The sequence below is a fragment of the Elephas maximus genome, chromosome 6, assembly GCF_024166365.1.
Source record: "Elephas maximus indicus isolate mEleMax1 chromosome 6, mEleMax1 primary haplotype, whole genome shotgun sequence".
In the NCBI taxonomy this organism is placed as follows: Eukaryota; Metazoa; Chordata; class Mammalia; order Proboscidea; family Elephantidae; genus Elephas; species Elephas maximus.
Window position 1 is genome coordinate 62,501,110 of NC_064824.1, and position 23,251 is coordinate 62,524,360.

The 23,251-nt window shown below is 38.1% G+C and overlaps 1 protein-coding gene across 3 annotated transcripts in view; it reads right to left on the minus strand.

Annotated features, from left to right (window-relative positions):
* GRB14 (growth factor receptor bound protein 14) overlaps positions 1–23,251 on the minus strand; it is a 135,263-nt gene that overhangs the window by 47,119 nt on the left and 64,893 nt on the right. The window contains exon 1 of one of the 3 annotated variants that reach the window (XM_049887324.1): positions 21,429–21,725. The exons of the other annotated variants lie outside the window; for them this stretch is intronic. Coding sequence (XP_049743281.1) covers positions 21,429–21,491 — 63 coding nt within the window. The 5' untranslated portion in view covers positions 21,492–21,725. Of the gene's footprint in view, positions 1–21,428; positions 21,726–23,251 lie in introns of those variants that run through there. 3 annotated transcript variants of the gene reach the window in all.

A 23,251-nucleotide genomic window follows, 5' to 3' on the forward strand; every position in this document is an offset into this window, starting at 1 on the left:
AGCACAAAAAGATCAACACACACAAACACACAAACACACAAACGAACACACATGAATGGGAAATAAGAAAATTGAACATAAGGAATATGCCCAATTAAAAAAAAAATAGACATGTTCAACCCTTTTAGTAATTCAAATAAACGTAAATTAAAATGATTCATCAGTTTTGTCCTATCATCATTTTTTTTAATTACTCTTAAAAATGGTGCAATGATATAAAAGCTCTCTTACAGTGACTGCGGTGTTAGAAATTCTTGGACACCTACTTGAGAGTATTTATCAAAAGCATTAATAGGTTATTCCTTTGACCAAGTGATCTCATGTAAGCAAATTATCTCACGTGGAAATGTGGAAAATGGCTTTAGGCATAAACATGTCCAGCAAAGCCTTATTTATAATGCTATCAACCTACATATTCAACAATAAAAAATGGTAAACAACAGTACTTTGACAAAATGGAATATTGCATTAAAAAAAAAAAAAAAAAACTCATTGCGGTCATGTCAATTCTGACTCATAGCGACCCTACAAGACACGCTAGAACTGCCTCGTAGGGCTTCTAAGGAGCAGCTGGTAGATTCGAACTGCTGACATTTTGGTTAGCAGCCAAGCTCTTAACCACTACGCTACTGAGTCTCCGGAATATTGTATGGTTCTTAAAAATGTTATTCAAGATGATGATATAATAACTCAAGAAATTATTGAGAAAATAAAGACACCAAAGTACATATTCATTCCAACAGTGCTAACTTGCTTCTTTGTGCTAGCCAGCACCCACCCTTCTTCTTTTTAACAGCATTCTAATTTTCTTTTAGACTATTCCCTCCTTCACCATCAGCCACCGTTATTCAGGCAGCTCCACCTTCAGCTCAGTGATGGTGTGCTGGAGCCCTAAACTGGCTTGTAAGAGCTGACTGTGAAAACATTCAGGAGCTCTGCAAGCCAGGCATCCCGAAATCAGCCATGGTGGGAGTATTTACACCACAGAAACAGGCAAACCCTACAAATGAAATCTTTTTTTTTTTTTTTTTTTTTAGCCGATTTACCAGTGCACTACTGACTCAGCTCCAGGGTTGAAGATGTATCCTGACTAACCAATCAGCACCTGGAATGCCCCTGGCAACAGTTAACAATAATTATTTCAGAGATGGATACGTGGTCTAATCAGAGCCAGTCTCAGGTGCTCAGATGACCAGTAGGTGGGCTCTCTTTTCTACTGGATATAGCCTGGAAAGATGAAGGCCAGACCTGCTACTGTTCACAAAGACAGTGACTGTGGGCATATGCACCCATATGGCATAAACCAGGCCAAGAGACAAAAACAGAGTTCTGATGATATTGTTTGAGCCACTGGCCAAGGAACATTTGCTATCTTTGTGTTTTTATCACATGTTTGCTATGAGGCTATAAGCTTTTAGTGGTAACACCCACCTACTAATCTCCCTTGTTCTAGTCCTGGCCCCACTCCAATCCATTCTCCATACAGCCAGCACAAAAAGCCTTCTAATAACCAATGTGATCAGGCCACTCTGCTACTAAAATTCTTCAATGGTTTCTTATCCTAACTCAAGCAGCTCATTGTGTCTATTAAGGCCCCATGCTAGGTGCAGACCCTTTGCTAAGTGCTTTGATATGAGGATGTCACAAACTCAGATGGTTGTTGCCCTCAGAAAGTTTAAAGTTTCGTGGGGAAAGCAGTATTAAAAAGCAATGTTTACAAAGTACCGCTTAGAAGTGCACATGCTACTAAATCATAAAATGGGGACTGGAGCAAGGCCGGGAAGATGGGAAGTGATAATTAAGCCAACACCTGAAATACCAATGGGCAGTAGCTAGCAATGTGAGTTCAGATAAGAACATTTCAGGCTAAGGGAACACGTGCTGTGCAAAGTCCCTGGGACAGGAGGAGCTTGGCAGGTTCCAAGAATTGAGAGGCGTCAAGGATGCAGGAAGAGTAATCACGGAGCATGGCCCTAAGGAAACTTATGTGATAAGGATGGTAAATTTGGGAGAAGTATGATTGTAAATTCAGAATTGACTTAAAAATCATTAAGCTTCTACATAGTAAACAAACCCGTGGATATGCCTGATAAGGGAGAAAAGGAAGAACAAGGAGCGAAGAGAGCCTAAAACAGAATCCTGAGGAATTCCAATATTTAATAGTGAGTCAGACGTGGAGCTAGCAAGAAAGCCTGGAAGACAGCAGGAAGTAGGAAGACAGCCAGGAAAGTGTAAGACCCCACCGAATAAAATTCAAACTCTTTGGCATCACATTTACAGCTTGTACGCTCTTCATCAAACCAGCCTCATGGAACAGGTCTCTCTATGATTCCAGCCAAAGTGAGTGCAGCATCCTCCACCTGGAGAACATTTCAATGCCCCTCCCACATGCTTAATCTGGCAAATTCCCACTTATCATTTGGCCCCAGTTTTGATGACGTTTCATCCAGAAAGTCTTCCCTGGTGGCCCAAGGCTTTGTAATGTACTCCATTTTGTAATTTTCTGTTTGCATGTCTTTCTCCCCAACTAGGCTAGCAAGCTCCTTTAAGGAAAATCTCTGTTCATCATTTATCACAGTATCCCAAGCACCTAGCACAGGACAGGACAGTGAATGGTTTTATACATATCTGTGAGATGAATGAACTTTTCAATAAATCTGCATAGCCCATAAAAATATTTTGCACATAGGAAACACTCAAAACATTTTTGTAAAGTTTAATTAAAAAATGTTTTCTGATCAAAAGATTAAAGATGTCTCAGAAATATTTGGTAGGGGCTCTAACTCATAAAGATTATGATAATGATGTAAGCTCATTCTCATGAATACGGTTTGAAATATGGCTAATTAAAATTGAGAAGCATTTTCAAAAAAATTGTTTTCTGCCACAAAGCACACTACTAATAAAATTTTATTCTCAGGGATTTAAAATTCTTCTCCATGAGCAACAGACATACAAATTTTCTTTATAAATACTCCAAGGTAAGAATTCATCCAAGATTGCTGTTAGTGGGCAGTTCTGGGTTTCAGTCATTGAGGTAGTCATGAAGTCATATGAAAAAGGTCATGAAAACACACTGTTAAAATCAGATGCTAATTTTTCTAAGCTTTCACTTCAATTCATTCAATTTTTTGGTTAATACATGTGGCTCACTATGATCCTAAGATCTCTTTCGACTCTAAGGGTTTCCGACATTTGCGACTGGGTAAGCTATTGTTGTTAAATGTGTGTCTTCATATTTGTACCTGTGCTAGACAACTGGTTAAATTCTAAAGGCTATTACACTTCACTCCCTCTTTTGAGAAATGTAACCATACTTCTGTCTGAAAAGATAATATGCCTTCCACCATATACACACGCTGCTGTGGTTACAACTGACTGGCGCATGCACTGGGGGTCCTCTTGTCAAAAACAGCATGAAGATGATGACTCCTGAGAGGTCAGGAAGATCTGGACTCTGGACTGCTCCTTCATGTGGAACAGTTCCTTCTGAGCCCTGTTGTACATTCCATCCCAAGAAATACTGGGGAATAGGAATGACCTGGTGGCTGCTGAACAGGTTCCCTGCACATTCCAACTACTCTATGTGTTTTCTTATAGTAAATTCCCATCACCTGGGATAACATAAGCATACATCTTATTTTGCAGGCTCTGTCTTTAATTTCAGAGTAGCAAAGAAAATGAAAAACTAAGCCAAATTCAAGAAAAGGGCAAGAGTCCTACAAGAGGTAAAGTTGGGAAAAATGAAAAAGATAATTAACCAATTGAGGAATAACACTATTTTGTTCACATTATGTTGTTGCAAATTTGAAAGAAACAATTTGTGAAGAATAGAAAAACACAATTTTAGAGGCTAATTTATTCTTAGGAATGCCTATATTGATATTTTATTTAATAACTGTGGTGACATATTTGAAGAGCACCTACAGGTGAAAAGCACAGTGCTGTGGTAATGCCAGTTCATATTCCTCTTCTCTGGCAGAACACATATAAGTTCTTGCTTCTTAGATGAGGCAGGAGGAAGGAAAACCCAGTTCCAGTGCCATCAAGTAGGAACGAAGAGAGTTTATATAACTTCGTGTCAGATAATGAATACATCCATGGTGCTGATAGCAAGAGAACCCACGGAGTCTCGCTTCTTTCCAACAGAGACAATTCAGTATTTAGCAGGTATGCTGACTACCACTCTTAACAACAGAAACAAACTGGTAGAGCAGTTATTTCTTTTTCTAACAAATCCACTTATTAATAAAGGTTTGCCACTGAAGACATGTATTTAGGCCAACTGAAATTTCTATAATAGGCGCACGTTTTCATTTTTTAAATAACACCTACTGAGAGAAAAAATTTAATATTTTTGTTTGAACTCCATTTTAAGCCCTAACATTATTTTTAAATGCTATTTAATGCTGATACTTGTCCGAAATACACATTTATCTATGAACAATAAAATTATATTCAGGTTGATATTCCACAAGAGTAAATTCCTGTCATCTGTCAGACTTACTCAGTAATTATAAAAATTCCCTGCACTACCAATGGGCTGCCTGTATTGAAAACGCTCATTTTATTTCTGTTTATTTCTCCTTAAAATATTAAAAAGGAAAAGACAATCTAAGCCTTAACTCTCTTAACTCTTTAATATGCCTCTTGCCAAACTATTACCACACTAAACCTTCCTATAAAAAAAAAAAAAAAGGTGAAGTCATCACAAAAGCTACATGAGTAGTATGGGTTCAAACTAAGTTACAGGATTTTGTGATCATGTAAAAATCAAACAGTAGAGCTGTTCTTAAGAGTCATTAGAGCAAAATCATGGTGTCCTGTTTCCTCTGCATACTTAGCGGTAAAAAGAGTTTTGATGTTTATATAATCATGTTATATAATAAAGGGATATTACACATTCCCAGTGAAGTGGCCCAGCTTCTCAGCTTGGTTTATAAAATGAAAAAATAAGGTAAGGAGAATATTATTCATATCTATTTATCTATGAATTCATTTAGAAATTGTATGTAAGCAGGAAGAAATCCTGCCTGGATCCTTTATAAGAATAGGAACTTTCTTTGTTTCATCAATGGGCTAAAACTTGACTAGCAAGAGAGACAAGGCACTGATAAGGTCTGTCTATAACATCCAACCAGAATAAACAGGAAGGAAGTCCAAAGACAGACAACGGTATACACACAGACCGTGCTGGGCAGAACCTTTCCGTGTCACTGTAAGCCTGACAATGGGAACAACCTTAATCTCTAGAATAGCTCACAGCTTAAAAACAGCTCTAGGAGCATATGGCAACTGGCAATAGAAAATTAATAGAGACAAGGCCCTCTGCAGGTGATCTGCTGGGATGAGGGTTGAGTAGATCTCTGTTTTGACTGAGAGCCTTATCAACACATGTTTGCACTTTACATATCAACCCCTGCCCCCAACAATTTCCCTCCATAAAAAGTAAAGAGACTTTAAGAATTAACATAACCCACTTTTAAAGCAATAGACACCATGTTAAAATATTGAGACAGTAATGAATGGTAATTTTTCAGGAAAAGCTTGAGTTCCCTCAAACCTCTAGACTTAAGAGATAAAACATTTAAAATATAAGACTAAATAAATAAATAACAAAGAGACAGAATTTGAAAGTCACTTCAATTATTTTTCACCTTGTCCCCAAAGTATGCTCAGTATTTATCTGCTATGATCATTTGAAATTCAGATTCTAGACGTGATTATTTAGGAAATCCTTAGGAAAAAATAGAGCAAGGGCAGAATAGTCAGCCCATGAGGACCCTTTCTCCCCCTCCCCAACCCTGTCCTCCAGCTTCTCCACCCTACCCCCTCAGCTCCAAGGAATGGGATGCTGTGGAGTAGCCCAGTTCCTTCTTTAATCTGGATTCATCCTAGAATATCTGAATGAACTTGGGGGTCTTATTTGGCCATTTTTGCTAATGCCATATAGCCAAAAGGGGGCAATGGACCTGCCATGATTGGAAAGTAACTAATTATTCAGCAGGTTCCCTCCACTTATCCTTTGTTTTTCAGGTGAAATATGAGAGAAAGAGACACATTCAGCAAGTAAAAAAGAAAGAAATAAAGAAAATGAGCACAGAAAAAGCATAAATAAATAAGAATCCATAGTATAACTGCTGGTGGGAATGTAAAATGGTATAACCACTTTGGAAATCTATCTGGCATTATCTTAAACAGTTAGAAATAGAACTACCATGAAACCCAGAAATCCTATTCCTCGCAATATACCCTAGAGAAATAAAGGCCTTCACACAAACAGATATGTGCACACCCATGTTTATTGCAGCTCTGTTTACAATAGCAAAAAGCTGGAAGCAACCAAGGTGTCCATCAACGGATGAATGGTTAAATAAATTGTGGTATATTCACACAATGGAATACTACGCATCGATAAAGAACAGTGATGAATCTGTGAAACATTTCATAACATGGAGGAACCTGGAAGGCATTATGCTGAGCGAAATTAGTCAGAGACAAAAGGACAAATATTGTATAAGACCACTATTATAAGATCTTGAGAAATAGTATAAACTGAGAAGAACACATACTTTTGTGGTTACGAGAGGGGGAGGGAGGGAGGGTGGGAGAGGGTTTTTTACTGATTAGTTAGTAGATAAGAACTGCTTTAGGTGAAGGGAAGGACAATACTCAATACATGGAAGGTCAGCTCAACTGGACTGGACCAAAAGCAAAGAAGTTTCCGGGATAAACTGAATGCTTCAAAGGTCAGCGGAGCAAGGGCGGGGGTTTGGGGACCATGGCTTAAGGGGACTTCTAAGTCAATTGGCATAATAAACTCTATTATAAAAAAAAAAAAAAAGAATCCATAGTATAAAGCAACAGAAAGAAGAAAGGGGGTGGCGAGAGAAAGTGAGAGAGGGAGAAAAAAGATAATTGGAGAGTGATTATCTTCTGTGTCAAAATGTTCTCTTTTAGGAAAAACATGTCACTTTTAAATACCAAGATCTTACCATAATCAAATATATATACTTTTTAACAGAAGCATATATCAATTATACATATATATACATATATACGGAAACCCTGGTGGTGTAGTGGTTAAGTGCTACAGCTGCTAACCAAAGGGTTGGCAGTTCGAATCCACCAAGTGCTCCTTGGAAACTCTGTGGGGCAGTTCTACTCTGTCCTATAGGGTCGCTATGAGTTTGAATCGACTCAATGGCACTGAGTTTGTTTTTTTTTTTGTACATACATATATACATATATAAGTATATATAAGTTACTAGAAATAAAAATAAATTAACAAAGCCTACAGAAATCTGCACTCAACTGGGTCCCAAAGTAAAACTTATTTCCACACATCTTTAAATGTTTATAATCCCAGTATAGCAGGATTATATAGTCATCTTCTATGTTTCAGATTTTTTTCTTTATTGTTTTTAACAGATAGGCAACGTACCTAAATCATGTGAAATATTTTTATATCGAGGTCAGAGTAGGCCCGACTTTTACATTCTTCTAAATAAGGAATGTGGTGTCCTAAGATAAGCAGAGACATTCTTAGATATTTTTAACTAAGCAACTCAATGTGTTCCCTCAAAGGGAATGGGAAATAATATATTCATTATTACTTATTCCAAATTTCTAACAGTAGTTTTTAAAATGTTATATTTTAAAAACAAAGACTGTTCCAAAAGACCCTAATAGCTCAAGAAAAGCTCTTCCTTTTTTTTTGCCACCCTGTATTATTTTGCTAGTTGTCAAATATTTACTATAAACAAGCCAGTCTATAGTTTAGAGAAATCAGGTAGCAGGGAAAAGTCTTACATTGTCTCTATTGAGAGAGAGAGAGTCAACCACACATTTATTGGGGCATTAGCAGTACCTGTTTAATTAGTTACATCAAGTTTTATCACTTTGGTCATCACTATCAGGATTACAGAAACTGATTGACACAAACAGTCCATTCCATACTCCTGGGGTACCAGTCCATTCCATACTCCTGGGGTACCTCTCTACTTTATTCCCTATAAAACCTTCCTTATTCTCCGCCTTCAACCAGGCTTTCTTCCCTCAGTTCCTCGAGAAGCCACACTCCTTCCTGACAGAAGGCCTTTGTATATGTGCTGCTCTTTCCCAGAACATGTCTCCCTACCTTCCACTTCTTCTCATCCTTCAGATCTCAGATGAATCATTATCTGTGGCGAAGCCTGCAGGGACCCTCCCAGCTTCAGTCCAGGTCCTTTGTTTCATCTACGCACATGACTGTGATTCCTAACCATCAGAATAGTATATTACAGCAGGAGCCACACCAGTGTTGGCTGGGCCTCACATCCCCAGCAGTCAGCACAGTGCCTGGCACACAGTTGACCCTCAGAAACACCCTTTTAGTGATGAATGAAACCATCACACCCAGTTATATATGAGACAATTTTACAGATTCCTCAATAGCAGCTCTGCAACCTCGGAGTTTGAAAAATGCTAGGGGAGAAAAGACACAGCTGGGTCAGAGAGAAAGCATTGGCAAATTTTCATGAAACTTCTGAACTGAACAAAGGTGAATGAGGTGACTTCTGTGGCCTCCTTCAAGTCTGAGATTCTGTGAAAATTAGAAGGAAAAAAAAAAAGAAGGTGGGAGGACATCTGGGCAGGACAAATATTATGAGCAAAGATACTAAGGAAGAAAGAATATGAAAGGAGCAATAAACAGACCACTTTGCCAAGATCAGCAGGACTGTTATGAGGGGAGGGTGAGATGCACAGGCGCCAGGAGGCTTGTGGAAGGAGTGTCTTTCCCCAGCAACATTGAATCCTCAGTGCAAGCCACCAAGGGAGCCAGCATATTAGGAGATAATTTTTAAGATACACAAAAGACGTTGTAGCCTTTTAGAAGGTATGGAAATATAGAATTAAGTTTTAAAATGACATTTTTACTTCTGTATGATTACACAGACCAAGAGGCGGTCATTCGAACAGAACAAAGGGATACTGCATGGCTTAAAATCAGGAAAGGCATGCGTCAGGGTTGTGGGGGTTGTATCCTTTTACCACACTTAATCAATCTGTATGCTGAACAAATAATCCAAGGAGCTGGATTATATGAAGAAGAAATTGGCAACAGGACTGGAGTAAGACTCATTAATAACCTTCGGTATGCAGATGATACAACCGTACTTGCTGAAAGCTAAGAGGACCTGAAGAATTTACTGAAAAAGATCAAAGACTATAGCCTTTGGTATGGATTACGCCTCAACATAAAGAAAGCAAAACTCCTCACAACTAGACCAATAAGCAACATCATGATAAATGGAGAATATATTGAAGTTGTCAAGGATTTCATTTTACTCGGGTGCACAATCAACGACCATGGAAGTAAAAAAAAAAAAGCAGGTAAAAAATCAAAAGACATATTGCATTGGGAAAATTTGCTGCAGGAGACTTCTTTAAAGTGTTAAAAAGCAACGATGTCACTTTGAGGACTAAGGTGCACCTGACCAAGCCATGGTATTTTTAATCACCTCATATGCATGCAAAAGCTGGATAATGAATAAGAAATACCGAAGAAGAACTGATGCCTTTGAATTATGGTGTTGGCAAGAATATCAAATGTACTGCCAGAAGAACCAACAAGTCTGCCTTGGAAGAAGTTTAGCCAGAGTGCTCCCGGGAAGCAAGGATGGGGAGACTTTGACTCATGTACTTTGGACATGTTACTAGGAGGAACCAGTTCCTGGAGAAGGACATCATGCTTGGCAAAGTAGAGGGTCAGAGAAAAGGAAGAAGACCTTCCACAAGATGGATTGACACAGTAGCTGCAACAGTGGGCTCAAACATAGCAACCATTCTCAATGGCACCGAACAACAACACAGCATGATTATGCTAGAAGAAAGGCCTGGTGATCTACTTCCAAAAACCAACCAGTGAAAACTCACTGGATCACAACGGTCTCATAAGCAACCGATCATGGCGATGGCACGGGACCGGGCAACATTTCATTCCGTTGTGCACGGATGGGGTCACTGAGTTGGGCTGACTACTTGACAGCAGCTAATACCAACAAATGATTCCAAAGTGCACATGGTGACTTAATCATCTAGAAATACATCCAGCTACAAGTAACAGAAAATCTATCCTTCAATGGCTTAACCAAGTTGAGGTTTATTTATTCTCACATTCAAAACCGAAGGCAGGAGGTGCTAAGCCTGGTGAAGCAGTTCCATAAAGCCACCAGTTCTCCAGGCGCCTTCAGTCTGTTATGCTAACCTCCTTAGAGTGTGGCTCTTTCCTCAAGGCCACAAGATGGATCTTCCCCACACCATCTCGCTAAAAACTCCAAAGTGGTATACACTTGTATGTTATCATATTTTTACAAGATATTTATAAGGTGTGCCTGCATAAAGAGATGAACTCATTCAGAGTTGAAGAATTTGCGTTACTCTCTAGGCATGCATATGGATCTTCCAGGGGCTGTGGATATGAATTCAAAATGCAAGGGTGAAATTTTATGATGTGTTAATAATTTTCCATCCATTATCAGGCCAGAGATTCCCAGTGTGGATTCACTACTGGAAATGTCCCAAACTTGCCACAACTGAGAGCTTGGATCAGTGACACTGCAGAATCATGTCACTTCTAGACTTCCAATCAAAAGGGACTGCCTGCAGGCAAAGGGAGGCCCAGAAAGTCTGCCCAGTGTCCCTTTACCTTTGCCCTACTGTGGCATCCTACTCTAGTCTTTACCTTTTCTCCTCCCCTTGCCTCAGGCAGACCCCTAGGGATCCTTCCTTTGGTCTTCTTTTCTCCCTATGGGTTAGGAAGAAAAAAAAAAAAAAAAAACCCTAACTCAAACCCAAGGGGGGTTCAGTTTCACAAAGAGAGAAACTGGAAGCCCTTTCAGTTTGCTCAGTTATGTGGCAGAAAAAAGGTCAAAAGAAACAGCTCCAAGCTCATCACAAAAAAGGTGAGCTTTAAAAAAGAAACATCCTAAACATATTTGTGATAATACACACACACACACACACGAACATTATTTTAAGACCTAAACCCAATATGAATAGTAAAGAAAGGGTCAAATCACAATTCCCACACTAAAGTTTCCAATGACTTCATCAAAGGAGTGTTCTCTGAAGCATCGTTGTTATTAAAACTTACGCAATTTTAATTCCTGCTAAGATGCCAGAGCTGACTAATGCATCTCTGAAATAAAAATAAAAACCTTCAGAAGTGCTAATGCTTATTCATATTTAAAGCAGAAAACCACTGGTCATGCTTGTGCTGGACACAGCGTTGCTCCAGTATCTCATTTCAGTCTTTAAGCATTAGTTTATTCCCAGAATAACCATGTGGAATGTCTAAGCTAAAACATTAAATAATTGGTTCACGCAGTGAGAAAGAAGGACAAGTTAGGGGAGAGGTGGAAGGAGAAGCGATAAGAGGAGAAAAAGCGTAAACACCAAAAGGAGAGAGGCACTATTTATTAGAGCCAAGGACACATCAGACTTTGTTGCAATTATTGAGTTGTCTGGCATCAACTGAAAAGCTTTAATAAAGTCCATTATTTCATCCATTTTTAAAAGCATTTTGTTTTTTTTTTTCAGTTAACTTCTCCAAACCTGGGATGTAACTAACCGTCAATGGCATGTTATAGTTTAATTGGAAGCATATAAAGTGACGATGCTTCTTGTAATTTCACATCTTAAAATGAATGAAACATGTTATGCTCAGTCTTTCTGGGACACTTGGGGTATTATTCCATAAACTTTTAATAGCATATAAAACATCTAGATCCTAGCATTCCCATGCTGTGACAGCACTAGGGAGAGCTGATTGATATTTACTTTGTAATTTTACTTTTCTTCATTTTCCTGAATATTTATAACAGGGCAAAACGTGTATGTCTCTGTGTGTGTGTATGAAGTGGAAAAATACTATTAAGAGTCATAAAATACCAAAGGTTAGAAGGGCTCCTGAAGAACATCCACTGAAATCATGTTACAAATGTGGAAGTCAAGACTCTGGGGGGCTCTGACTTGACCAGGGTTCTCCAGCTGGTCAGCCACAGAACTCCATCTCTGGCCTTCTACCTGATTCTCTGTCCTTTCTACTCAGCTCATCCAATTTTTATGCTACTTTAAGCTGCTGCTTCTGCATGACATCTTGGATAAAAGTATTAGATAACTAAAAACTAGAGCATAAGTATACGTATATGCTCCCATAGCACCTAGTTTTTTGAATGTCAAAATGTTTCTTATTCTATTTTTCTCGGAGTAACTAGCCAGAAAAATTGCATGTACTGAAGCAGCCAGCAGAGGGGGTCTTTATTTCTAGCGAGTACAATTTTAAAATGTTTTGAAAATTACAACTTTAACATTGTTAACCAAATGGAGTTCCTGCTTAATATATTTACAGGTTTGTAATAAAGTTCACACCTATTAAAAATTCCTTAATATTTGAATTTTTTGTGTGTGTGCTTTAAGTGAAAGTTTACAAATCAAGTCAGACTCTCATACAAAAATTTATAAACACCTTGCTATATACTCCTAATTGCTCCCCCCCTAATGAGGCAGCACACTCCTTCCCTCCTCTATTTCTTTTTGAGTTCACTTGGCCAGCTTCTGACCCTCTCTACCCTCTCATCTCCCCTTCACACAGGAGATGTCAACATACCCTCATGTGTCTACTTGATCCAAGAAGCTCAACATTTCAATTTTTAAGATAAATGATTTCTATATCTTAAACTTCAATAGGAAGGGTTTTTTTTTTTTTGTATGTTTAAGTCAAATCACCGGTAGTCTTTCCTAGGGCTCAAGCTGGAAGTTGTCCCTGGAATTTAGAATAGTGATGTCAAATTCTTTCTTAAAATCATGACAGAACTACCAAAGGTAATCTCCCTTCTGAAACTGAAACAATACGCCTGGTATTTTAACAACCATAACTGAAGTGTATATGGCCAACACATACCACCCATTAGGAGTATATAACCACTTTCTGACAATGCTGATTTTGCCAAAAAACTTTTTTGAATTCCTCTTTTGGAACTGTCTTAGGAATTAGCATTTCCAATATTCTTCAGGGGTGGAAAATCTCTATCCCTTCAGGGGATTTAATATCTGAAATTACCAAAAGTCTTGCTTCTTTTTTTTTTCTGCCAAAAAGAGATTCTGATTTTCTAGATTTGGCTTGGGGAGCTGGGGCACAGCCAGGATGGCCAGCCCTGCAGATTGCCTCAAGCAAGAGTCCGAGACCGTTAATCAGCCCAGTTATTTTTAATCCGCCTGCACTGCCAGACGTGGACTATGCATTGCAGTTTACACAATACTACGAGGCACGGCCCGTGTTCTCACGGAACTCAGTCCAGGTGCTTAAAACAGAGTGGTAGACTCTGAAGCCTGCTCTGTGTCCAGAGCTTAGGCCACCAGCTTCTCAGTTGGGAATCTCCGTTTCCTCATGCTGTAAAATGGGCAAAATGCTGGCAAACTGATAGCACTCCATTAATGTTAACAAAATAAGGCATTTATGAGTAAGTCCCAAAAGACCCTCTAGAGCCCCTTTGAGCTTTAAGCTCTGACATGTTGGTCTAGTCACTATTATCTTTGAGGCAAGACTGAAAACACAGCAAGAAAAAATAGCTAGGATGGCAAATGGCAGGTAGGCAGAAAAGGTGGGATTTGTCCAATGAGTAGACTACAGGGGAGGAAAAAAAAGTATTGCAACTACACAAAATAACATGGAGAACGATTCTGAGTAGCGGTGTCCCATGCCAGGCGGAGCAAGGACCTAGATCTCCGTCCTATCTCTGTCATTTATTAGCAGTGTACTTGGGTAAAACATGTAATTCTCCAAGCCTCATTTTCCCCATCCAAAAAAATAGGCTTAACTAAATAGATAATAGATAAGTGGTAACTCTGGTGAAGGATAAGACAGTACACAATACTGGGGAAGCCAGTACAACTTGTACAAGGCAAGGTCATAGTAGCTCCATAGACACATCCAAACTCCCTGAGGGAGTGAATTACTGGGCTGAGGGCTGTGGGGACCATGTCTCAGGGAACACCCAGCTCAACTGGCATAACACAGTTTATAGAGAAAATGTTCTACATTCTACTTTGGTGAGTAGCATATGGGGTCTTAAAAGCCTGTGAGCAGCCATCTAAGATACCTCACTGGTCTCACCCATTTGGAAGCAAGGAAGAATGAAGAAAACTAAAGATACAAGGGAAAGATTAGTCCAAAAGACTACTGGACCACAACTACCACGGCCTTCATCAGACTAAGTCCAGCACAACTAGATGGTGCCCGGCTACCACCACTGACTGCTCTGACACGGATCACAATAGAGGGTCCTGGACAGAGCTGGAGAAAAATGTAGGACAAAATTCTATCTCACAAAAAGAGACCAGACTTACCAGCCTGACCGAGACTGCAGAAACCCTGAGCGTATGGCCCCCAGATATCCTTTTAGCTCAGTAATGTAGTCACTCCCAAGGTTCACTCTTCAGCCAAACATTGGACAGGTCCATAAAACAAAAAAGACTAAAGGGACACACCAGCCCAGCAGCAAGGACTAGAAGGCCGGAAAGCCACTAATAAGGAACCCAAGGTCGAGAAGGGAGAGTGTTGACATGCCATGGGGTTGTTAACCAATATAATAAAACAGTGTGTGTACTGTTTAATGAGAAACTAGTTTGTTCTGTAAGCTTTCATCAAAAGTACAATTAAAAAAAAAAAAAGGCTTATCCACCATCTTTAGGCTCTTGGGGGTTAATGAGAATGTCCCTGGGTGGTGAAAACAGTTAACATACTCAGCTGCTAACTGAAAGGCTGGAAGTTCTGTTGGAGGTTTGAGTCCACCCAGAGGCACCTTGGAAGAAAGGCCTGGCAGTCTACTGAAAAATCAGCTACTGAAAAACCTATGGAGCACAGTTCTACTCTGACACAGGTGAGGTCACCATGAATCAGAATCGACTATATGGCAACTGGCTGGTTGGTTGGTTATAATCGCTACTGAATATATTTTAGCTGTTTTATTAGTGTTGATATCTGTGGAGGGTAAGGAGTAAACCAAATTGCCCACAACAGCAAGGTGAGCTGGATAAGGTAGCAGAAAGGACAAGGCTAAGGTGGGCCCTGAGTGCACGGCCTTTCACCACAAGGAATGAAGCCTGGGGAAAACAAAGTGAAGGCAACAAAGAGGCAAATGCAGAGAAGGAAATACAAAAAGCAGGTCAGTATCTAAAGAGCACAGCCTTGTGTTTTCAAAAACTGCTTTTATTCAACTAACAGTAGTACAAACTGTGTGCACTCCCTGTACCATGGCATAGCTAACATTCTACTGGCTCCTCCCTTGTCTACTGAAACAATGTCTTAACATAGGTACAATTTGCCTCTTTCAAATATACAACACAGATGGCCCTGCCTGATACTCCCTAGGATATTGAAAGGAGTAATAATCTAACCATCTATCTTGTTTTATTTAAATCTATGTTCCTAAATTAAAGAAAAATACTGATGGCAGACAAGAGTTGGATTACTTTTTAAAAGTTCAATCTAAGAGATCTCCTAAAGCTACAGAAAGGGAACACACATTTGAAAGGTATATTGTCTCTCCTCCTGGCTGCATTACATTAAGGACAACCTTTTTTTTTTTTTTTTTAATTCATTCACTACAAAGAAATTTTTGGATAGTCATCTTAGTAGGACAGGACATAAAAAATCTAAATTCATACTAGTGTGGAGGTTTTAAAGTGTTTATGAAGCTAGTAAAACACACCATTTCAAAGGAAAGAAAGAAAAAGAATTCACATTTGTTGAGCCTCTACTATGTGTCAAGTACTTCTAAATATTTATCCTGTTTAATCCTCACGACTGTTCTGTGAGGAAGCATCATTATCCTTGAGACAGAGAAACTGATTCTCAGAAAGTCTCAAAACAATGTGCCCAAAGTTCTACTCCCGGCTAGTTACAGAGCTGAGCTCAAATGCAGGGGGCTTCCTGGCTCTAAAACACACGAGCTCTACTATACCACAGACCTAAATACTTGCTTCTCAAGAAAGAATATATTCTGTGAAAATACAAAAACCATTCATCAGTTTAACGCCATTCCTGAATGAGTATGCAACTAAGTTTACCTATATAAAAATTAAAAGGGGCAGGAGAAAATCAAGTTTTAGTAAAAATGAGAATTCCAGATAAACAGTAACAATGATATTTGTTACCACTTCAGTACCACCTTCAAGCAAGTGTGTCACCTAAAGTCAGGCCACCATCTGTGGGCTTTCATTACCCTCCTTTACTGGGTCAGTCTGCTCTCTTCCCACCTACCCCACCTTCTACTATCCCCACAAAAGAAACTGAATATATTCATTCAAAAATGCATAATCAGATTTTGTAACTGGTATGCAATAATAAAAACCCAAGGGACAGATATTTATTGAGTGCCTAATATGTTCAAGGCACTTGCAGTAGAGATGGCTAGTTGCCCATCAATAGCCATCCTTCCTCTCTTCCTAATGAACTCTGATTCTGATGAGTAGGGCAGTGTGCTGAGCTCAAGGCCCACATTTTCTGGCCTCCCTTGTATCCTGATTGGCCATGTGACATAATCCTGGTCAATGAGATGCAAGCAGAACTGTTGATTATTCTAGGGATGCATACCATAGGACAGACCTGGCTGACATGCCCTCAGTCCTTCCCATTCTCTATGCCAGGAATGTGCGCAGGATGGCTGGTGACTTCGCGTTTATCTTTCACATAAAAGGAAAAGGGACACATACACAGAATGGAAAGCAAGAAGAAGCTTGGTTGCTTGAGGACACTGTAGGGCTGTTACATTAGCTTTGGACTTACTCTTCTTATAAAGTGAAAGGAAAATAAATTCCCACCCTGTTTGATTCACTGTCATTTGATTTTCTAGTTATATGCAAATAATTCTACCTCTAACTGTAAAGCACTTTATCATTAGATCCTTTCCCTTAGTATTTTAAAATTTGGTTGCAATATGAAAAAAAAAAAAAATAAGACAAACTTAGAAAACTAGATGGTGCAAGATACACACAATACACAATACACAAGAGAAGACTAAAAGCCAAATTTGAAAAGCCAAAAAGCATAAGATCCATATCTACGGATAGCTAGGAAGACTTAAATGTCATAAAAGGTCACAATAAAATTGATGCCATGGGGCAATAGTTGCTGAATTGACAAATGAGTAGCATTCCCACTGATGCTAACTCAAGACACGGTTAAGAGAGCTGCAATGAGAACAGTCTTAGAGGACTCTGGAATGGTACCTCGGCCTGAAATGAGACTTAGACAATAGACAGAATTTGGGATAGCAAACAGGACCATGGCATTTATAAGTCACAGAGCACGACACCAGAAGCAGAAGTACAGAGACAGAAATGTTAAATGCCACTGGGGCACAAAAGCAGTGCTGGAATGGACACTTCAGGGAGAATAAGATGAAGCTGTGGAAACCCAAGGGCCTCTAAGCCCTGAAGTGCTTAGGTTTGGACTGATTCTGTACGTGTTTAAAAAGTTTCTGGGCAAGACAGTGAGGTGAGGGTCTGTATTCTTTCACTCTATAAAATCGTCTTGAGAAAATCACAGCAATGATTCTCATTGTATGAAGAAGGAAGCAGACATAACAAACTGTTCGGTGAATGGGGATTTGAATCTTCTGATAAATGACATTGCTCCATATTATATTCATGAATTTAAAATTTACAAAAGGATTTGAATCTTAAGAAAAATATATTCTAAATATCATCTCATTTCTCCCTGAAACTTCAGAAGACACTTTAGGATCTTGTGTACTTACAAACAACTTGCATAATTGTAGTGTGGAAAATAAACACAGGAACGCTTGCAAACATAATTTGGAAAACAATGTTAATCTGATAAAGGCACAGAAGCATGTCTACCGATAGAGTCATAATACGGAGACATCAGGCCTTCTGACCTTGCAGCCTTTCTATAAAAAGCATATGGACTTCATATTGCACTTAAGTTACACTTTATAATGCTTGAGAGTCTTCTGTTATCTCTCTGGGGCCTTAAAATAGTTTCTTGATATCATGTACCAATCTAGAGCCTTGGGTATGAATTGTCCTTCCATCACATACTCACATACACACACACACACACACTCGCACTCACTTTGATGCTTACAGTTGCTTTCTGAATAAAATGATATCTACACTAGAGCATATGGGAGTTGGTGGAGGTGCAGAGAGAGATGGCAGGATCTGCCTAAGCTAATTCCAGACTTGAAGTTGAATGGCAATTATACACACCATAAGGCAATTTCATTAACATATTAATTTCAGTAGGTAACATGTATCTAGGAGAAACACTCTTAAGTACAAGATCTAGATTCTATTTCTATTTCTAGCTTCTAGATGACCTTCTGAGTGACCTTGCACAAGTCATTCAACTCCCCAGAGATTCAGTCTTCCATCTGAAAAAAGAAAGGAAGAAAAAAAAAAAAAAGCACGACCTAGTAGTCATCTAACAAAAACACTGTGACATAAAAAGGATTCATTCAGAACATTTGGTGAGGATATGGTAACTTCTGGGGGATGTGATGAAACCTTCTCATTAAAGCTAGGGAAATCAGATTCTACTAGAATTAGGGAAAGGCAATTTTTTTTTTCCAATTTACTTAATGGAGATTCTACAAAATACTCTGTTACTCAAAGATCAAAGAGTATTTGGTGAGTTATAAAAGTACCTCATGTTAAGAACCATGTTTAAAATTCAAGTTCCCAACCACTGACAAGAAAATCTTGTGGCCGTTTAGATAGATGCACTAGCTGATGAGAAAATTACTTCCAAGCACTATTGAGCATTTTCAGACATGCGCTTGGCCTTTCAAGTGATTAGGAATCCATTTGGTAAATTATCCTGACAAGAGTCACTCATTCAGGGTGAGAAAACTTTATGCCAAACCTGTGGAAAAAAGCACATGCATTCTTGGGGAAATGAGAATCTGTCCCCCAAAATACTTCAAGAAATGCTTGTACCAATTTGTAAGATCATCTTAAATTATGCTGTATACAGAAAATGACAAGTCTGAAATAATGCTCCTGTTTGCTTTCCTATCTAAAAAAAAAAAATTCAGTCATAGTGTAATCAAACCAGATGGATGTTTTTTAGTCAGAAAATTTATCCAATTCCTTAAAAAAGAAATATTAAGATTTTCAGAGAAATTGAAAAGACAAATGAGTTCTCTGGGGATTGTAATGTCAGGAACAAGGAATAGCATAAGCACTTTCAGCAAATGATGATGTGCTAAACTGTATGAACATTTAATACGTATACTCATTGAAAAGGAATAGTGTGGACTTTAACTTACATAGGGAACCTATAAAAATTTTTTTTTTTTTATGGAAGCTTATTTTAAAACACCAAGAGAAATCACAATGATATTATCCATTGGCAGCTCAGATTTAACATCAATAATAATCAGTTTTCCAGAGCAGTCTTTTTTGCTACTTACCATTCAGTGCTTGAAGTTATTTGAAGCTATTTTCTAGCCAAGTTTTACCCATATCAACTTCTCCTAGACTGACAGCTCAAAGTTGTTCAAAATGATAGCATCTTTTTCTAACGTTATAATACTGTTGAAGAGACCTGGTAGCACAGTGGTTAAGAGCTTGGCTGCTAACCAAAAGATCAGCAGTTTGAATCCACCAGCCGCTCCTTTGAAATCCTATGGGACAGTTCTACTCTGTCTTACAGGGTCGCTATGAGTCAGAATTGACTCGACGGCAAGGGGTTCATACACTGTCTAAAATGATAAGAATTGGTTTAAACAGTCTACTGTAACTGTGAAAATATAAAATATATTCTTTGATTCATAGAATTATAGACATAAAGAGCACTGAAAAGATCATTTAATGAAAACCCCTCAGCTATTATCTTACAGATGCGACCTTAAAGACTCCGAAAGTTTAGGCGACTTGTCCAAGGTCACACAGGTAGTAAACAGAGAGCCCAGACAATATGCTTTCTACCACACCAACCTGCATGTCCAAAAAAACTACATGATGAAAGTGCCTTGGTCAATCTACACTGATATTAACTGAATAAGAAAGAATTAAATATAGGAATACAGACTTGATATATGTCAATATACCTTTTCACATACCCAGTAAGTCAGAGAACCTGTATCATCATGATCAATGTTCTGCTAAACCTAATTCTAAAATAAAGATTCAAGCCCAAACCAAAATGTTTTTAATTAAGTTTGCTAAAATTATATGGATAAAAGAAAAGGCATCAAGAAAGATGAACTATAAATCCTGGCAAAATTACCATATAGCTTTTTTATTCTAATGCCAATTTAAATACTCCTACTGTATTTTTTTTTTTTTTACTGTATAATCTGGTTTTTTAAATATCATAAACGAAAGTATCAGAATGTTCCAGATGCATAAGAAAATTAATTAAAAACTAAAGAAAAAAAAAAAGAGACACTGCTTTGAAAGAAAAAAAAGCCTTAATTGTTAGATTTGTCATGTTTCAAATAAATTAAAACATGACTAAATGGAATGCACTTTTATGGAGTTAACAGTTAATTATTAAAGTTGAAAATGGAAATAAACATCACAGCTTCTATGACACCAAGACGACTACTCAGAAAGCATACTGCCAAAAATGTAGGTTGGTGCTTTCCTTCTCAATGCAACGTATTCTTAAAGGAGTGCAGTGCAATGTTCTCAGGTGGTGTATTTACAAGAAAAATTTAGTGTATCGGTTTTACTCACACAGCTATGTTAAAGGGTGTTTGTGTTACCTTATAAAATGCAATGTTGCAAGTAACACATGAAAATAATCTTTACAAAAAACTAATAGCTAAAATATTTTTCATAGACAAGAGTGACTGCATTAGAATTACCAGAAAGCCTTTTCACATGGGAATTTAATGGTTTTTTTTTTTTCTTAAGCAAACAGGCCGAAACTCAATAGAAATGGGGAGAAACTTCAGGACATTAAACTGGTGCCATATATTTAAAAAGGAAAACAATTATACAGCCCATTCAACAATGAAGATGGATGTATTATGAATTATAGCGAAACAAAGAAACTGCTCCTTGGTAAACAAATATAAAACATAATGGCAAGCAGATTCTATCGAACTAAAGGCCTGCAGGCCTGAAGTTAAAGAAAGAAAGAAAAGAAAAAGCTTCAACACAGTTCCGAAATCACAATGACCTGAAGTGGAGATCAAGCTGCTTTTAAACTGAGATTTTTTTACTACAGCAAGGTTGTAATGAAGCACTGTTTTTTCCCTGAGTTCGATTCCAATAATACATCCTTTAATTACCTACAGCCTCAATGACTTACAGTCTGTCCCAGAATATGTAACTAAAGCTTCCCACATAGTAATAAACACACAGTAAAGGAGCACGTAGAAGAAAAGAAAAAAGGAGTCACATACCCTTTTCTGTAGAACTATTGGCGTTATTGCAGGCAGGGTGACTCTTCTCGCACTCAAACTCATGCCTGCCCTTCTTAGAATGATTCCCTCTTGTAGATCATGGACGAAATGAAAGAAATCTTTTACAGTTACTTTTTGGGAATCTCAGTGCTCAGTGCAAAGAAACAACTAGGAAAGTAATAAATGTCACCCTGCTTATGTGACTCCCATCTCCCCAAAGCCAATTAAGGATGGCTGTGGGACTGGACAGGGCAGCAACCAATCGAAGCCTAGAAAACTCCGCCTTTGTCCTTGGACACACATTCTGATACTTTTGTTGATGATATTTAAAGAACCAGATTAACAGGCATCTAGTTCACTTAACTTTTTTTTCCAAAACAGTGCAATTCAATGCCATCTTTGTTGACTAGGCAGTTATGTCTTTACTTTACTAAAGCAGTTCAACATATGGCAGATAAGAAACTGTTTACATTGGTCTATTTAAAGTACATAAATATGTAGATGAACTAAATTTACTTATGCTACTCATAAAATTAGTGAACGGGCCAATTTGAACATATTATACAAGGCTCAAAAAAATAATCTTGAAGTCAGAGTTGGTCCCAAAGTGTTAATTTATTATAATAAAATATTTTAATACATATTTATACATTTCATCTCCTAAACAGCTGAGATGTTTGTATTGTGGACCTTTCGGTTATCCTTGAGGTCACACACTGTTAAATATTACCTTAAAATCAACCTAAATAATAATGTTAAACATAAGGGGAATATAAAACTATTACATGTAAGTTTCAAACATTTATATTTTTAAAAATATGTGTGTAAGTTAGCATATTTCTTTAATTATAAGCATTTAAACAATAATCATTGCACCAAAGTATATCAACATTTTAATAACCACTTCATCTTTTTTCTTAGAATAGCTAAAAAAGTTATTCTAATACTTTTTTGGTTGCAGGAGGGTCACAGCTAAAAACGGTGCAAACAAGAAAATTTTCAACAAAGTCTACATAAAGAATGAAACACTAAAAAATGACTACAAGGCTTGAAATATTAAAACTAATCTGAGTTTTCACAATTAATGAAGCCCCTCCCGGCCTGACATTTTAACAAGCTTTACTAACCCTGTGCAGTGTTCTTCAACCGTGACCCATGGACTGCCCCACTACATTCACCATGACAGGAACTACTTGAAATTTCTAGATTACAATGAGATCACTGCAGTAAGGAGGCAAAATGGAAGACCCTCAGCAACTCAGACACAAACTTCCCATTTCATTATCTAAGCTGCTACTAAGCAGTGTTACTTTACTGCTTTACACTTGAGTGTGTTTTATATGCATGGTGAGCTCATATTCCTCAAGAGAAAAAGAGACACTACAAACTCTAGTGTCTACTAGACACTACTTTGAATTTCAAAACCTACAACCCCTCATAATGGTAGTTGGGGGGGAGGGGGGAAATGGACTTAGCATAAAAAGTCACAACCAGATCTAGTTCAGGGGTATTACTTTGATCCTTATCCTTATCCAGTAAGGCTTATCATGGTCTTCTAAAATAAAACCACCAACAAAAATCTCACACAGGGAGGAGAGTGGTTATCATTTGTGAAGTAAAGATTGAGTCTGGTTTAACCTTGAGCCACTTTTTGGCAGGCCAACAATAACAAAGCCCACAGGAACTACATAGACTCAAAAGGCTATTATCTATATTTGGCTTTTCCTTGTTTCTTTTCTCCATTTAGGTTTTGAGTATCACAAAATGTCACATCTGGTCTCAAAAATCTTATTGGGGTTCTGCCACACCCAAAGCAATTAATT